The 18,224-nt window shown below is 31.5% G+C and overlaps 1 protein-coding gene and 1 long non-coding RNA gene across 3 annotated transcripts; one reads left to right on the top strand and one right to left on the bottom strand.

The window, feature by feature from the left end:
• Window positions 1-503: 503 nt before the first annotated feature.
• LOC146920304 (uncharacterized) lies at window positions 504-4,928 on the bottom strand. Its single transcript, XR_015011719.1, has 4 exons — window positions 3,816-4,928; window positions 2,024-3,270; window positions 1,019-1,077; window positions 504-799 (listed from the first exon to the last, which is right to left on the bottom strand). It is a non-coding gene; the product is annotated as an uncharacterized LOC146920304 (long non-coding RNA).
• Window positions 4,929-6,497: 1,569 nt separating this feature from the next.
• Window positions 6,498-10,037, top strand: LOC146920303 (protein RKD5-like). 2 transcript variants are annotated; one of them, XM_085713701.1, is made up of 5 exons: window positions 6,498-6,705; window positions 6,868-7,120; window positions 8,356-8,621; window positions 8,852-9,066; window positions 9,603-10,037. In XM_085713701.1, the coding sequence occupies exons 1-5, from the start codon at window positions 6,654-6,656 to the stop codon at window positions 9,825-9,827; spliced, it is 1,011 nt and encodes a 336-aa protein (XP_085569827.1). In that variant the 5' UTR covers window positions 6,498-6,653; the 3' UTR covers window positions 9,828-10,037. The 2 variants fall into 2 exon arrangements, with proteins under 2 accessions (XP_085569827.1, XP_085569829.1); XM_085713703.1 differs by having other exon boundaries at window positions 6,528-6,705; window positions 8,356-8,603.
• Window positions 10,038-18,224: the final 8,187 nt, after the last annotated feature.

Here is an 18,224-nt window from a genome sequence, read left to right as displayed (position 1 = left end):
GCCACTGATTCGGATTATACGACTTTCGTTCTCAAATTTACGAAGAATTGCAATGTTCCGTAATTTGAACATCTCTCTTTTAGAGTAAATTTTTAAAAAAATATGTAATTCAACTCGTGCGAAGCACGGGTTTGTAACTAGTTTTTAATATAAAATCCACCATTTTTATATTCTCTGACTTGTATCTTAACATAGATTAGCATGAGTATAACATGTGGGGGAGGGAGGGAGCTAGATCCCCTTACCACCTGAAATCCTCTATATGGTCAAATAAATCACTTATTAGGTATATAACCCGTGCGTTGCACGGGTTTCATTAGATTGTTTTATAAATTTATTGAAAATAACAACTTCGGTAGCTCTAACGAATCATTTTTTATTTTAAAAAAATGGCCAATGAAATATTTTTATAATTTTATCATTGTCAGGTAAGAGAGTTAGTTAAAAGTTTCTTTTGACATAAGCAAAATAGATTAAATGTTCAAAGAGCTTTTCGAATCAACTTTGTCACGTGTAAGTAGTATTTTATATTAGATAAAATAGTTCGACAATCATTTGATGTCAGTATATAAACTCTACTAAATCAGCCATGTTTAGGCCCATAATACATGTACAAATATAATCTATTTGGACAACTTCTAAGTTGAGTTACATCAATATTCTTTTTGTATGACAACTTCAAAATCTCTATGTCTGACTTTGATTTTGTTTCTATCATTCTCATGAAATCCAACTAGATAATTAACATCTTTTAGAAACCATAATAGTAAAAATAAGACACATATCTTCAAGGTACTACCTATAATTTAAAATGAGTAAACTCAATAATTGTATAAATAAATTTAAATCAATGAAATATAAAATGGATAAATAGATAGAAAATATTGAAAATATAAATGTGAAAATAAATTATAACAATTTACACTACACGAATATAAACAAACTTTAAAATTAAAAACAAAAAACTAAAGTTGATCTTTAATTGGTGCAATTATCAGAGTTAAAGATATATACTTACATAAGTTGTAATTTTATAGGGTTCTCGAATATAAATCTCTTTTATGCTTTTCTTCTCTTCTACACGAAAAAAATCATTCATATTAAATTGGTGCGAATACTATTGATGTACCAAAAACATATATATATATATATATATATATATATATATATATATAAGTCTCTTTTATCTTCTTCTCCTCATCTACTCGAAACAATTATTCATATTAAAAGATAAAATAAAATAAGAAAAAGATAGATATATATACTAATTAATGTTATATCATCAATAAGAAAAAAAGAAAGTGAAATATTTGGAAGTCTATATCTATATAATAAAGTAACTTGAGTCACTATAGTCTACCACAAAATCTAATAAATAGTCAAGAAATATGTGAAGAGTAAGAAAGAGAAAGAAAAACTATCATACTCCCTCCATTCCTTTTTAAGTGTCTTTTTAGGGTGAATTTTTCGTTCCTATTGAACTGTCGTTTTGGTATTTTAAGGGTATGATTTGTCAATTATACCCTTTGTCAATTATTCTTATATTTTTCAATAAAACTAATTAATGTTATATATTTGGAAAACTAAAGTTTATTTTTTTAAAACAAAGTTTGTTTGTTTTGTTTTAAAACAAAAATTGTTTCTTGTTATCTTCAAATTTAAACAAAATTTTGTTACCAATGATAATAGTTCCATGAAGAGTTAAAATTCTATAAATAACATGAGTAGTACTTGTTAAAAATTTCAAGAGATACGCACAATATTTAAAAAATTGAAAATTGTTTGTTATGAAAGAAAGATAAAACGCGCAAAAAAATAGGAATTTGTTGGAGAAAGAGACTAGTAACTAACAATTGTTTGTTACATATTAAATTTATTAGAAAGATAAAGTGTGTGCAAAAAAATAGAAAATTATTAGTGGATTAAAATGAGGGTATAATAGGAAAAAAGTGGGCAAAAATACACTTCGCTACTTTTGTGTTAAAATTCTAAAATGACACTTAAAAAGGAACGGAGGGAGTACAAAATTTAAGAGTATCATCCAAAAATCTTTTGGAAAAAGTGATGATGAACCAAAACTTCAACATTGAGTCATTTCTTCCTACTCCATTTTTTTCTTCTAATTTTCTATGGACATTAGTTTTGTTGGGATGGAGGGTAAGATGAAAAGATCTCAGAGTCTTACCATATATTTATACACACAATGATCATGACTATGAATATATGAAATTATAACTTCTTTTTTTGAGCAATATGAAATCATAATGACTAACTAACTTATTATTAAAATTTTGTATTAATACAATGAGTGAATGAATAGCCATATTTAAGGAATGGAAGTTAAAGAATATGAATTAAATTTTAGTTTAAAGGTAATTGATGTGCTAAAGTTATATTTTTAAAATAATACGGCAATATCTTTCAAAAATAATAATAATACGACAATAGACATTATTGAAAATTGTAACTATTTAATTGATTAATATTGTGTGGTTAGAATTGTAGTGAGTATTGTCTTATTGGCCGTGGGTTGCTTTTTAAAAATTATATTATTTAACTGAAACTAAATGTATAAATGTAACAACAATGGAATAGGAATATAAGTATAACACTTCCTTAAAAAAAAAAAGTATAACACTTACCTAAACATGTATCTGGCTTCTATATTAATACTATATACCACTATCATTTTTTTTTTTTATAAAACACCACTAAAATAAGATAGGCAGAATCCTCTATTATTATACAATTGTCTAATATTATAAATAAAATAAAAATTATTTGTATATGACACATAAGAGATGAGTTGTTATTTTGATGCACAGATAAATATATTGCTATGAGTCATCTTTCATATTTTGCCTCATGACTTAGACAAATATGAGAAAATCAAATTGGTTTATATTATAATATTGATGATATGAAAAATTAATTAGTTAAATTTGATAACAATAATCAGTATGGTGGAGCTGTTACTATTTAAAATTGACATGCTTTGAAAAAGTTAGCATGACTTTCAATATATATGTGTGTTAAATTTAAGAAAATCAAAGGTTATTGTATTCAATAAACATGTGCATACACCCACTGATCTTATCAATAAAAATCATGTAACCAACTGTTGGTCTTCTAATTTGCATTGTATGTGAATGACCAAGGAAAACTAAAAATTCACAAATGTATCGAAGAAGTTCTAAGAAGGAACACATTTTTGGTTGGTCAAATAATAGAGTTCCAAGCAATAGTCTCCACTAAGAATAATTCTAGAACCTGCAAAGAAAATACATATCACGTAGAAAAAACTAAAAGTTAAAATTGAAAATGATTCCCGTAGAAACATAGATGAATCATTTTGGAAAATAAAAATAATGTCAAAAATTATCATTGATCTTGTATTTCTGATAACAAAAGAACAACAAAGATCAACAACCAAATACGAAAAACAATAACCATCTATCTATCTATCTATCTATCTATCTATCTATATATATCTTTGTAAAGGAAACTTGCATGGTTCTTATGCAAGTATTGTGCCTATGTGGCACCTTTAAAAAGCTTTCTTACACTATTAACAACTTGATATCCTCTCTTATTCTATATCTTAAATTCTTAGTGCAAGTTTTAGTTACAAAACTTATCAGTTTTGTAACCGAAAGAAAACCATTATCATTCACCTTATTTAATTGGTTTCAACCTTTAACTATCTTATAAAAACTCATAACCTTAACTAATTGATTCAACCCTTTCATTCACCTTATTTAATTAACCAATGCTAAAAGTCTACTATAAAAACCATTGTAAGAACATGCAGAAACCTGATTACTCATCTTCAAAGGCTAAAGAATATTTGGAGGAGAATGGAGGAGGTGGATTTTGTCTATATCATAAAATAACCATATTTCATTCACAAACCATTGCATGAGAGGTAGTGATTTTTTATTCTTAATGGTAGAATTAAGTCCATAAATAACTTTTTGTAGTTTCCTCACGTCACCTCATTAGAAAAATATACTATCTACATAGGCGAGATAATAAGAGCTTGAAAGAACAAAACACTCAATGTATTTGACATTTCTTTGTAAAGGAAACTTGCATGGTTCTTATGCAAGTATTGTGCCTATGTGGCATCTCTAAAAAGCTTTCTTACACTATTAACAACTTGATATCCTCTCTTATTCTATATCTTAAATTCTTAGTGCAAGTTTTAGTTACAAAACTTATCAGTTTTGTAACCGAAAGAAAACCATTATCATTCACCTTATTTAATTGGTTTCAACCTTTAACTATCTTATAAAAACTCCTAACCTTAACTAATTGATTCAACCTTCACCTTATTTAATTAACCAATACTAAAAGCCTACTATAAAAACCATTGTAAGAACATGCAGAAACCGATTACTCATCTTCAAAGGCTAAAGAATATTTGGAGGAGAATGGAGGAGGTGGATTTTGTCTATTTCATAAAATAACCATATTTCGTTCACAAACCATTGCATGAGAGGTAGTGATTTTTTATTCTTAATGGTAGAAAAACCATTATCATTCACCTTATTTAATTGGTTTCAACCTTTAACTATCTTATAAAAACTCCTAACCTTAACTAATTGATTCAACCCTTTCATTCACCTTATTTAATTAACCAATACTAAAAGTCTACTATAAAAACCATTGTAAGAACATGCAGAAACCTGATTACTCATCTTCAAAGGCTAAAGAATATTTGGAGGAGAATGGAGGAGGTGGATTTTGTCTATATCATAAAATAACCATATTTCGTTCACAAACCATTGCATGAGAGGTAGTGATTTTTTATTCTTAATGGTAGAATTAAGTCCACAAATAACCTTTTGTAGTTTCCTCACGTCACCTCATTAGAAAAATATACTATCTACATAGGCGAGATAATAAGAGCTTGAAAGAACAAAACACTCAATGTATTTGACATATGTCAAGCAGAGGTGGTTTCAAGTGATGAAATCCTCCTATACTGTAAATTTTAAACCGACGGCCATTATTTTCTAGTCCAATGCAAACCAACTTATTAATGGTTCATTCATGTCAAGCATTCGAGTAGTTTCTTTAATTAATGTATTCCAATATAAAAACGGTTTAATATGGTTTTATTATTATTGTTTATTCCAAAATCAAACTGTTTCAAGCATTTGACCAAAATAATCCCTAGATTATTAAAATGTGTCAAAATATGTAAATAAGTTTAGAAAATATATTTTGTAAATTTTTCAAAAAGAAAAAGATATGTCCTGTCACTTTTTATTAAAAAAAGATATATCCTGTAAGAAAAGCAAGAAGTTTACTAGATTATTAAAATGTGTCAAAATATGTAAATAAGTTTAGAAAATATATTTTGTAAATTTTTCAAAAAGAAAAAGATATGTCCTGTCACTTTTTATTAAAAAAAAGATATATCCTGTAAGAAAAGCAAGAAGTTTACAAACATGTCACAAGCAGTTTGTATATTTTCTAAATGTAAATACGGGGATGAAATACATTTAAAATAAATTTGAACAAAAATAAAAATTAATTTAAATTTTATTTATCAATTAGTTAACCGTTAATTTTACCAACCACTTTTATTAGTTTATCATCTATTGGTTGTCGGTCATCAACTAGTATAAGCTATCAACCATAATTAATCAACCGTAAACTATCAATTATCCACTATGTTTACCAAACATAGTCTTAATACTCTCTCGAACCTTGTTTATAAAGGATGTTTGAGTTAACAAAAAATGATGTATCTAGTTTAAAATTTGAATCATATATAATAATTTTTTTATCAAAATATCTCTTATAAATAAATCCGGAGAGAGTACAAGATTTATTAATATTTTGTTATAATTGTAAATTTTTCTTTAGTGTTCACACTCCGATTCTCATGAAAAAGAGATCCTAGTAATACGGAGTTCGATTGTGAGGTAAATAAAACCTAGCAAAAATTGTTCCACTCGAAAATCAAATTCATGTTCTCATGAACGATTCACCTTTTAATGAACCTTATTAACAATTTCAACTTAATTGCTTGATTTAAATTAAAGTTTGGTCAAGAATGACACTATTTTTTTATTTTGACCAAACATTTTATTGTTTTTAATTGAATGACTCTCATTAAATGTCAATATAAAATTCTTGTAGAAAAATGTTAATATAATTTTTTTGGATATGTTAACTTGTGCCCTTAGGGCACAAGTTAAGGAGCTTAAAATGGAAATTAAAAATAAATTTTATATTGAAAATATAACTTTTACAACTTTTAAGACATTGAATGCATAAGTTTCAAGAAAAATCTTCTACATTTGCCTTCTTAACTTATGCTCCAAGGATACAAGTTAACATTTCCCAATTTTTTTTAAGAGTATGTCAATATAAAATTAAATTACACCTATAGTATATATATTTATTAAATCAATTTTTTTTTTTCTAAAGAAAAGAAAAATGAAAAGTGATGAAGTAAGCAAGTGAATGAAAAGCAGGAAAAGGACTACTAAAGTACAATAACTGATCCAAAAACAAACGAAAAAAGCGGAAGATCATGCAAACTTACACTTAAAAGCTGCTTTTTTCTTCTCTTTCTCTTTCATTCATTCCTTCATGCTTTCTCCAACTTCTTCTTCTTCATTTTCATCTTCATCTTCATGGATTCCTCGCTCATTACTCTTCTTCTCTTCAACAACACCATTCAACCAGGTACATGCAATGCAATACCCATTTTTTATTTTTTCAATTTTCATCTTCAATTGTTAAAAAATTTGATTTTTTTAATGGGCTATTGATAATTTTCATTTTTTTTTGTTGTTTTTGTTTGTGGGGTGTTTTTTGTTTTTGGGGGGTGTGAATAATAATTTATAGAGTTGATGAGAAGCGTGCATGTGTACCATGAATGTGATGGAGGAGAAAAGGAAGTTGAAAGAGAGTTTGTGTTTCCTGAGAATGGTTCTTATGTTGAAATGAAAGCTACTCCAATTCTTAGGTTGTTGAAATCTTTTGTTTCTGTAGAGATTTTTGAAGGGTATAAGAATGGAGTTTGGCTTTGTGTTTTTGCTTTTCATGCTTGTAATGTCCCTCAATTTTCTCACATTCCAACCTTTTTGTTGGTTACAAGGTATGTATATCTACTTACCCTTTTATTGAATTTGAATTGTTTCATTTGATTATATGATTATGTATTCTGGGTTTGTTTGGATTCACTTATTTGAACTTATAACTTATGACATGTACCAATGTTGTTAAATAGCGGCTATAGTGGCGTTATAGTGCTATTGCATAGCGGAATTTGAACAAACGGCTATTGTTCCACGATACACTGTTTTGTATAAAATGTTGTGAAATAGCAACTATAGCGGCGCTATGGCAGTGTTACATGGCGGAATTTGAACAAAACGCTATTTTCTGTAATCTGCAATTGACAACATTGAAATGTACATAATTTGTTAACATTGAAATGTACATAATCTGTTTTCAGTTTATTGAAATAAGCTCGCCAAGATAGCTTATGAAAACAATTTATAACATATATGAAAATAATTCGACTTTAGTTCATCTTTTGTTATAAATATAGTTTTTACATAAGTGCTTAACTAAGTTGTTTATCCTAACAGGGCCTTAGCTTTTAGGCCTGACCAAGGTTTCCCTGCTTTAATCAATTTGTATTGTAAAACAGCACACAGAGCAGCAAAATGGTGTGTACTGTGTACAAATTGGACCCTGTGAATGATATATAAATGTATTTCAGTGCTCTTATGAGAATGAAAAATAAAGTCCCTACACAAGTAACGGCGAATCACTCTATAATAAACAGTTTCTTTTCATAAACATAAAGATTCAAATTCAGTTATAAGTAACAGTCCTGTTTGTTAGATTAGATAACTGTAGTCTGTACATGTGTTCAAGTATTGATTTCTTTATGTATGTGGCCATTGGTAACTGATTTTTGAACCCGGATTCCTTACAGTTACGAAATGGTGCAGTAAATGTTTGGCATTGGATGAAGATCAGATGACTTGTATTTTAACTTTATTGAATCAAATTCCAAATACGATTTGAAATCCGAGTTGTCTGATTTTCATCCTACAGTTGCAATTGCGGCTGCTGCAAATGTTGACTGCAGGGTATCCATTTCCCTAACTGTTCCACAACATACTTTTGGTGAAGTTAGAATTTGAGGGCATGGTTCAACAATGGATGGCATAAAATTTAGAAAATATATCTCTCTGTAACTATTTTTAGTGCATATTTTAATCATAACAAAAGTAACAAAATTAATGCTTTGACTTGAATATGTTTTTTGATTTCTTGGTTGTCCTAACTTCCTCTGTCATGTTCTTCTTTAATTTTCAGGAATCCAAAGCTTCAGGCCATTCCAAACCTGCTTAATGATCTCCACATGATATACAAGTTGGAACCGAAGAAGGAACGAAAAGATACACCAGAGAGCTCTGCAAGGGAAGAATTGGAAGGAAACAACAATGATTTCCAACCACTAAAGAAAGTCTTGCCTGTGCTTAATCAGGATCTCAATTGTCTTCCTTTTGAAGAAGACGAGTCTGAGTTACTGGATGATGAGACAGATTTTGAAAGTTCAGCAGGTTTTGAAAGTTTACCAGGTTTAGATTCAAATGCTCCCAGTCAATTATCACGTTGTTCCTGCTTTTGAACATTTTATTCCAACAACTCAGTCCTAGCTTTATACACTTATTTTATTAATAGGAATCATGGAGATAAAAAAGTTGTAGTGCAATAAATATGTTGCCTATGCATAACTTCTTCCTAATGTTGAGTTAATTATGTCATGTTTTAACATTTTATATCTAATTGATAAAGTGAGTGTTTGCAGGTTTTTTAGGAAAGAAAAAGAGGGCAGCCAGTGACCATGTTGCAAAGATTACTTTATCAGATTTGGCCAAGTACTTTGATATGCCAATTGCAAAAGCGTCAAAGAATCTAAATGTTGGGCTTACTGTTCTCAAAAGGAAGTGCAGAGAATTTGGTATTCCTCGCTGGCCTCATAGGAAGATCAAATCACTCGACAGTCTCATTCATGATCTTCAGGTTCTACTCCACTTTTTTATTTATTATTATGACTTTAAGAATCTCTGTTGAACTATATATATACATACATACATATCAATTTCCAAGAAAACTTCTATGATTTACAGCCAACTCTTGAACTAATATTTAGATATTCGAACATGACTGTCATTTTAATGTGATTGCAAACCTTATAGTATTTGGTTGAAATATAAACATGAAAATTTATAGTATCTGAGGCTTCTTTAGATAGGTAACCTTGTACAAATATTTTCTGTACTTTTGTTGTCAATTAGTATATGTTTGGATGAGCGAAGAGTTTGATAAAATCACAGTGGCACCGTGATTTTGTTTAAGTTACAAAGAGTAGCTTTTGTGCCAAAATCACGGTGGCTCACCGTGATTCGGGCAGTCTCAATGCCAATCCAAATATGCACTGAAGCCTATAAAGTATTTGGTCTATAAAATCTTTGTATTTCGCTTTATTTTCTTTTATGCTTCACTTTTCCTACCAATCTTTAAGTGAACTCCTTATACACATGACAACATCGCTGCAGGAAGAGGCAAAACATCAGGAAAGGGAGGATAAAGATGCAGCCATGGCAGTGATAAGAAGGCAAAAGATGTTGGAAAGTGAAAAGGAAAACATAGAGAAGAGGCTCTTCATGGACATTCAGATTGAGACCAAGAGATTCAGACAAGATGTTTTCAAGAGAAGGCACAGAGCTAGAGTTATTGAAAACAGAATTCTACAGTTGCAAGCACCTAAACCTAGCAATTAGCATCTTCTGATGGAACAAAGAAAAACAAAACCATATTTTGCAAGTTGTACATTAACACCAAAACCTGTCAAACTCTTCTAATTGGTCATTGACCTTTATAATTTTGCTGTGACTTATATGTGGATTGCAATGTCTATAGTCAACCTAAAGGGGTATTTGAAGAGTTTATTTGGGTTTATCTGATAAGTTATGACATAAGCACTTGTCTAAGTGTTTGGAAGAGCTTATGATATGTCATAAGCTAAGTTGTTTTAAGTTTATTTTTTGAAACTTTCTAGAATAGTTTATAGAAAAAACTTATACAAAGTTTATAAATTAGTGTTTAATTAAGTTTTTGTATCAGACTCTGAGACGCTTAGAAGTTAATCCAACGGGAATCATTCCTGATTAGAAACTCAGGTGGTTTTGGAAAACAAGGAACTAAGGTGATTTTAGGCTTTCAATCCTGAAAATGTCTCCTTTTGGAGAATATTTTCGCTTCATGTTTGAAGTCATGCAAAGTGATAACACTGCGTTTTGTTTGAGGGCTTGTATCCCGTTTGGCCTTTTCCACTGAAGTCAGACAATGATACGGTCACTTTCATTCAAAGTTGAGGTTTATATAATTTGTGGTGATACATTTGACATGTCATTGTCATCAACTTGGACAAATTAAATTGATCACCAATTACTGCTCTCAATTTTTGGTTAAGTGTGTAGTTTTTTTTTTCCTGGCTTTGAATTTTGTTTTGCCCATGCTTGAATTATACAAAGAGACGCTTGATGCCCAACTTAAGTAGCCATTGTTAAAATGAATGATGAAATGTTTTTTTTTGTTCTTTTTTTGAGAGAATGAATGAAGTGCACATATAACCCAATAGGGGTGACATAGATGTAATAAAATGTGAGAAACTTTCTTCACCGCACGATCTATCATCTATTAATAACTTTATATCATTATATTTTAATATTTAAACGGAATGGAATCCACGGAAAGAGATAATGCTTATGAGATACTTTTTCCACTAAGTACCACTTTTCTTTTTCTCTTCACGATGAGAGTATCTATCAATATTTATTCAATAATTCTATTTCAAGATACTATAGCTTTTTATCCTGAAAAAGGCGAGGAGAAAATCAAGAAGTTTAGATCTAATTGGAATATGAGGGTCAACAAGTTGAGGGGAAGTGAGTACTACCTTAAGATTGTCATTTTGTGGTTGGATTAGATGGAGTTAATTGACTTCCCATAACAATGGTTACACCCAAAATTTAAGTCATAGGATGACACCTTCCGATACACTCCAATAACCATTAACCACATGGCCCACATAATCCATTTTTTTAGCAATAGAGTAACCATTTGTTTTAAATTCATCTTCGTGTTCACTTCAACCTCCAACCAAGTCTCTTCCATTTCAAGGATTTCACAATAGAACATGTAAAACAATTGATGTGTGTAAGAAAATAGAGTTAAATATGTTTAGTTTTAATAAATATTTCAAGGGAAATGCTAAAAAAGGTCCTTAAGACACTTGTTAAGAAGCCTGAATAAGAAATTTTGTATTGGGATTGATGCATTCAACACATTGAAACTTGAAAAAGTAATTTTTTTTACATAAAGCTTACAAATTATTTCTAATTTAAAATCCATAACTAGTGCCCTTAGGACACTTGTTAACAAGACCCATATTTCAAATTTCATTTAGTTCTCATAAAAAATTTCTTCAATTTTTAGTCCCACAAAATATTTCAATCACAATTTTTTATTCATGTTTTTAAGTCAATTTTCATATGTACCTATCAAATTTTTGCAACAATGTCCCAAAAAAAAATGTTTTAACAAAACAAGAATTAAATATAAATTTTTAAACATCAAAAACATAAAAATTCAAATTCATTTTGTTCAAAAATTCTATTTAAATATAATTTCAAATTCACCTACTTAATAGATACCCATAATTCTAGGCTAAGCCAAGTTTAAGTAATAAGTAAAAATTTTAATGAACTTTGACTATGTATCTAATATTATGTGGTTTGTTCTTTTTTATACCACAAGGTCCATAGTATTCTCTATAAGCTGACCGATGTGGGACTTATATAACAAATGACAGATTTATTCTAAAGAAGCGAAACAAAATAGACTATTCAAGTTGGATGTAAAAATATCACTGGATAAAATCTAACCCATTAGATCTTACGGATAACCAATTTTGTGTAGAAAACCTCTCAAGTGTGGTAGTTGAAGATTGCCATTGTGGCTGGATTAGTTTGAAGTAAAATTCAAGATCTTTGGTACTGATTGCAAATGGGTGCGAAATTCAGAATGGTAAGTAAACTGTAAACACATACTAGAAGAACATTGGTTTTGGATGTAATTAACATCCATGACATGTGGCCTTATTTTACTGTTGTACTGCTATGCTGCAATACAATACAAGTTTGAAGGTATATCTTATCTTATGTAAATAATTTGAAAAATTTGAGCTACTAAGAAGAAGAATTTGCTTATGAGATGCAATTTGAAATTCACAAATTGTTTGTTGTCTACTTTAGCATCATGCCTAAAAAATTGAGCTTCCATAGTTTGCAATAGAGATTATCAATCCCCTTTGCTCTGTCTCTGACAAGCACACATCTAGTGCAGGTTAGTCTCTACTGACACATATTTCCATTATGGCCACTGATTTTCGCAGACTCTCTAAATATTGTTTATTTCAATTTTGTTTACTGTTTTAAGGAGATGTCTCAGCAAGGAAAAAGAAGAGGTGTTTCTAGAAGGCATGCCTACTCACTATTACAATGATATAAGCCTTCTTATCATATATTTTTTTTTTTGTTTCTGGTGTGTCAGAGTATCAAACTTAGGTCATCAAAGTTGAAGAGCGGATTTTCAACCGAGTTATTCCAATTTCGTACAAAGTATTATGTCAAATCTCGTTAGATTACTCAATCGCGTCACGGTTGTTTTCAATCGCGCCACAATTTTTGATGAACCAAAACATCCTCTTAGCATCACCAAATCGTGCCATGATTGCTCCCAATATCGTCACGATTTTTTAGAGCTTCGAAAATCAATTTTAAGTTACTTTTCAACAATTACATTCATAGATATGTTCCAAATGGTGTCACTGAACCGGGTATGAGGACATCAGCAACACAACCACTATTTTAAAATTCCTCCTTTGTATCTTCAACACGCCTCTAACTTCGAGAAGAAAGTGATAATACTGTGTTTTGTTTGTGGGCTTCTATCCCGTTTGTCCTTTTGCCATTGAAGTCAAACAATGATGGTCACTTTCATTCAAAGTTGAGGATTATAATGTGTGATACAGTTGACATGTCATTGTCTTCAACTTGGACAAATTAAATTGCTCACCAATTACTGCTTTCAATTTTTGGTTAAGTGTGTAGTTTTTTTTTCTTCTTCTTGGCTTTGAATTTAGTTTTGCCCTTGCTTGAATGATACAAAGACGATTGATCAATGATGCCTATTATGGAATTGAAAATAGAATGGAAATTGATATTCTCATTAATTGAATAGGTTTATACAACTAGTATTTATAAGCTCTTAGATCCTCATGCTTATTAACATGTACCTAAAGCATAGGATAATAACTCTTGTAACTAACTAAAAACTAACTAAAGCTAGTTACTTGCACTCAAGTTATTACAATTAGAACTTTCAATCTCTTTTCTATCTTCGTGATGCAATATCCTCCCACAAGTTGGAGGTGAGTAAATGTCAATCATCCCCAACTTGGATAATAACAGATTGAAAGGTTGAGGCAAGAGAGGCTTAGTGAAAAAATCTGCTAGTTGTTCTTTTGATGAAATAGGAAGAAGTTTTAACACTTTGGCTTGCAACTTTTCTCTAACAATATGACAATCTATCTCTAAGTGCTTTGTACGTTCATGGAACACAGGATTTGCTCCTATGTGAAGAGCACTTTGGTTGTCACAATATATCACTGGTAACTTATCTTGCATTAAGTATAATAACCACCGAAGCTCACATGTTGCTGCTGCAAGCGCTCTATATTCAGCTTCTGAAGAGGACCTTGAGACAGTTAATTGCTTTTTGGTTCTCCATGATATTAGATATCTTACTAGGAAGAAACACTGGCCAGAAACTGATCTCTTTGAATCTATACATCCTGCCCAGTCTGCATCAGAGAATCCTGATATTGAAGTTCAGAATCTCTAGGGAAGAATAAACCTTTTCCTGGGCAACCTTTGAGGTATCTTAAAACTATTATGGCTGCTGAATAATGAGCATGAGTGGGTTTGGTAAGAAACTGACTAAGTTGCTGGGTAATGAATGTAATGTCTGGTCTGGTTGTATTCAAATACAGTAATCTTCCTACCAATCTTCTGTATGATGCAATATCCTCATATGGGGCACTATTGTCTTGATGAAGTTTAGAAGAAGGGTCAGAAGGTGTAGAAGCAGGTTTGGATTCTAATAAGCCTGAATCAGTGATGAGATCCAAACAATATTTCCTTTGACAAATAGAAATGCCAGACTGTGAATGTGCAATCTCCAAACCAAGAAAATATTTCAGCTGACCTAAATCTTTAATTTGGAAAGAATCATGTAGAATCTGTTTAATTGACTGAAATTCAGATAAAGAGTTTCCAGCCAAAATAACATCATCAACATAAACCAAAAGTATAGTGAAGTCAGAATTTGATTGTTTGGTAAATAGAGAATGGTCAGATGGGGCCTGAATGTAACCATGATGCAGCAATAGAGATGTCAGTTTCTCATACCATTGTCTGCTAGCTTGCTTGAGTCCATATAGAGATTTAACAAGCTTGCAAACCTGATTGGGTTTGTCAGAAGTGGTGTCAGGAGGTAGCTTCATATAAACATCCTCCTTTAGGTCTCCATGTAGAAAGGCATTATTGACATCTAACTGGTGTAAATGCCAATGATTAATAGAAGCTAGTGCTAAAACCAATTTGACTGTGGTGAGTTTAGCCACAGGGGAATAGGTGTCAAAGTAATCCAAACCTTCAATTTGGTTATACCCCTTTGCAACTAATCTAGCTTTGAACCTTTCAATAGAGCCATCAGCATGGTGTTTGATTTTATAAACCCACCTACAACCAATAGGAGTGATGTTGGGTGGTAAATCAACAACTTTCCATGTCCCAGTCTTCTCAAGAGCCTTTAGTTCAGCTTGCATTGCTTGGTTCCAACAATCATACTTACTGGCTTCAGCATAGGTTTTGGGCTCAATTTGTGTGGATATAGACAAAGCAGAACGACATTGAGGGTTAGATAAATGTGTAAAAGACATATAATTGGGAAGAGGATAAAGACTAGAATGTGAAGATTGTAAACTGTTAATAGTAGTGGGACAGATAAAGTCTTGTAAATATGCAGGAGATGTTTTATTTCTAGAAGTCTTTCTAGGTGTTATATGTTCACTTGAGTCAGTTTGTAAGGGTGGAGGACTGTTAGGAGTTGAATTAGAAGGTGAAGGAATAATGGGAGAAGGAGTAGAGGATGATGATTCAAATGATGTATCAGAAGAGGGAAAATACTCCCAATCTGAAGTGATAGACATAGATGACCTTTTGTATGGCAAAATATGTTCATGAAAAGACACATTTCTAGACAAAAAAATTTCTTTGGAAACTAAATCATATAGGATGAAGCCTTTGACACCAGACTTGTATCCCAAGAAAACAGATTTTTTGGCTTTGGGGTTAAGTTTAGTTCTATGTGATTGAATGGTAGAGGCATAGCATAATGAACCAAATACTTTGAAAACAGAAATGTCAGGTGTGGAGTTATAAAGTACTACCTCCGTCCCTAATTATAAGACCCTTTTGAGATTTTTTTTTGTCCCTTTTTATAAGACCCCTTTGCTATTTCCAACTACATTAATTATTTCTTTACATACATGTCCCTATTTAATATACATCTTTTTCTTAAATCAACAATAAATAACATGTTGAAAACATAAACCAACCCTCTCTCTTAAAGGATAAAATTGTAAAAACAATAGTAATTACAAACATATTTAATACAAATATCCACTATCTTAATTCCCGTTATTTTTTCAAAAGGGCCCTATAATTAGGGACGGAGGTAGTAATTGATATGGAGATTTATTTTGAAGTAAGGGTGTGGTGACTCTGTTGATAAGGAAAGTAGCATGACAAACAACATAAAACTAAAAGGATTTGGGTAATTTGGATTGATAGAGCAAAGCTCTTCCAACATTTAAGATGTGTTGGTGTTTTCTTTCTACTCTACCATTCTGTTCAGGAGTTTCAACACAAGACAAATGGTGTAAAATGCCTTTGGAAGCATAAAAAGAATGAAGTAAGAACTCAGGACCATTGTTTGTTCGCACAGTTTTAGGGGTTATATGAAATTGAGTTTCAATCATAGTAATGAAGTTTTGAACATGTTGAGATACTTCTAATTTAGCTTTAAGTAAGACAATCCAAACATATATACTGAAATCATCAACAATAGTAAGAAAATATTTATGTCCATGCACAGAAGGAATGGAAAGAGGTCCCCAAATATCAAAATGAAGAAGTTCAAATTTTGAAGAAGCATGAGAAACACTATTATGGAAAGGCAATTTTCTTTGTTTAGCAAAATGACAAATGTCACATACAGACTTATTATCACAAGAAATAGAGGGATACAAACTTATCATTTTGGACAATCTATTATTTGACAAGTGACCCAATCTAAAGTGCCACAAGGCTGACATAGGAATATAAGATTCTGATACTACATTATTACAAGAAGTAGAAAAACTGCTAGAAGAATATATGGAATGAATAGCATGAGAAGCTGGATCTTGAATTCTCAATCTGTAGAGACCATTCACTAGATCACCCAAACCAATCATCTGTTGAGATCTCATGGCCTGAATCATGCAAGTAGAATTAGAAAAGACAACTTGGCAAGAAAGGGATTCACGTAGTTTAGACACAGATATCAAATTGATTTGGAACAGAGGGGAATATAGAACATGAGAAATATGTAAAGTAGGGGAAAAGGTGATATTACCAGCATATTCAATATGAACAAAATGACCATTTGGTAATTTAACTCTGGTTGATTTAATTTTATAGAATGAACTAAAATAGTGCAAAGAAGAGCAAATATGATCATTTGCACAAGAATCAATTATCCAAAAATCAGACAAAGAAGGTGAGTTAGAAGATACAGAGTATATACCTGATACAGTGTTGATAGAAGGAGAATTGTCTGTAGTAGGTGGAATAGAAGTTGAGGTATTGGGTGAAGATGCATAAGCAAGCAAATTTGATTGTTGTAGCAAGGAAACAAGCTGAGATAACTGCTCTTGATTCAGACTGGATGGAGGCACCACTGCATTTCCACCATGAACAACCTCAGAACTCTCACCAAGAGAAGCATTTGCAGAGGAACTTTGCTTGTTAAAACCGGGATGTCCATGCTTTTGATAACAAAACTTAACTGTGTGATTCATTTTGTGACAAAAGGTGCAGTATCTGGAAGAATTCTTGCCAGCAGAAGGATTCTTGCCACGACCATAGGGTTTGCGTGACTCAGAAGAATTAATAAGCACATTGGAATCATCTTGAACCAGTGGATAAGAAGAGATAACAATGTTGTTACTTTCTTCTTGCACAACTAAAGAATACACTTTGTTCAAAGGAGGAAGGGGATCCATAAGAAGCACTTGGCTCTTAACAACAGAAAATGAATCATTCAAACCTTGAAGAAACTGAATAACCTGATCCTCAACACGTTGATTCCGTGCAGCACGCATAGCTTCACATCTACACTGTGGAATGCAAGAACACATTGGGAGAGGACGGTGAAAGTTCAACTCTTCCCAGAGAGACTTCAATTCAGTGAAATACTCAAGAACACTATTTGAACCTTGTTTGAGGGAATGAATTGAGGAACGCATGGCTGCAATTCTGATGCGATCAGCCTTAGAAAAACGCTCCTTCAGATCCTCCCATACGTCAAAAACGTATTCATGAAACACAAGAGTTTGAGAAATAGGTTCAGAAACAAAATTGATAATCCAAGAGTGAATGAGATGGTTACAACGCTCCTAGGGGCTTCTGTTCAAATCATGCAAATCTGGAATAGGTAAGGATCCATCAATGAAGGAAAGCTTGTTCTTCGCTCCTAAAGCACGCCTCATAGAACGACTCCATGCAAGATAATTGGAACCGTTGAGCGGTGGAGTTACAAGAACTGAATTTGGACCTTCGCTAGGATGAACGAAATACACAGAATCTTGATTAGCTTGTTGATTTTGAACAACCGGAGCAATACGAGGAGGCATGATGAAAAATCACACAAAAGAGAAGAAGATGTGTGAAGAAGGGGAAAAATCAGAGAAAGCGCAAGAAACGGAGAAGAAAATGAAGAAGGAATGA

This window comes from Medicago sativa, chromosome 5, assembly GCF_051527215.1.
Source record: "Medicago sativa cultivar Bolivia chromosome 5, Bolivia_mono, whole genome shotgun sequence".
Lineage (NCBI taxonomy): Eukaryota > Viridiplantae > Streptophyta > Magnoliopsida > Fabales > Fabaceae > Medicago > Medicago sativa.
This window is presented reverse-complemented; position numbering and strand designations above follow the sequence as displayed.

What these genes read in the sequence shown, in the direction of transcription:
- LOC146920303 (XM_085713701.1), top strand. Translation starts at nt 6,654, where the DNA reads ATGGATTCCTCGCTCATTACTCTTCTTCTCTTCAACAACACCATTCAA. An exon ending in CAACAACACCATTCAACCAG is followed by an intron (nt 6,706 to 6,867) that starts GTACATGCAATG and finishes AATAATTTATAG; the next exon opens with AGTTGATGAGAAGCGTGCAT. An exon ending in AGGTTTTGAAAGTTTACCAG is followed by an intron (nt 8,622 to 8,851) that starts GTTTAGATTCAA and finishes GAGTGTTTGCAG; the next exon opens with GTTTTTTAGGAAAGAAAAAG.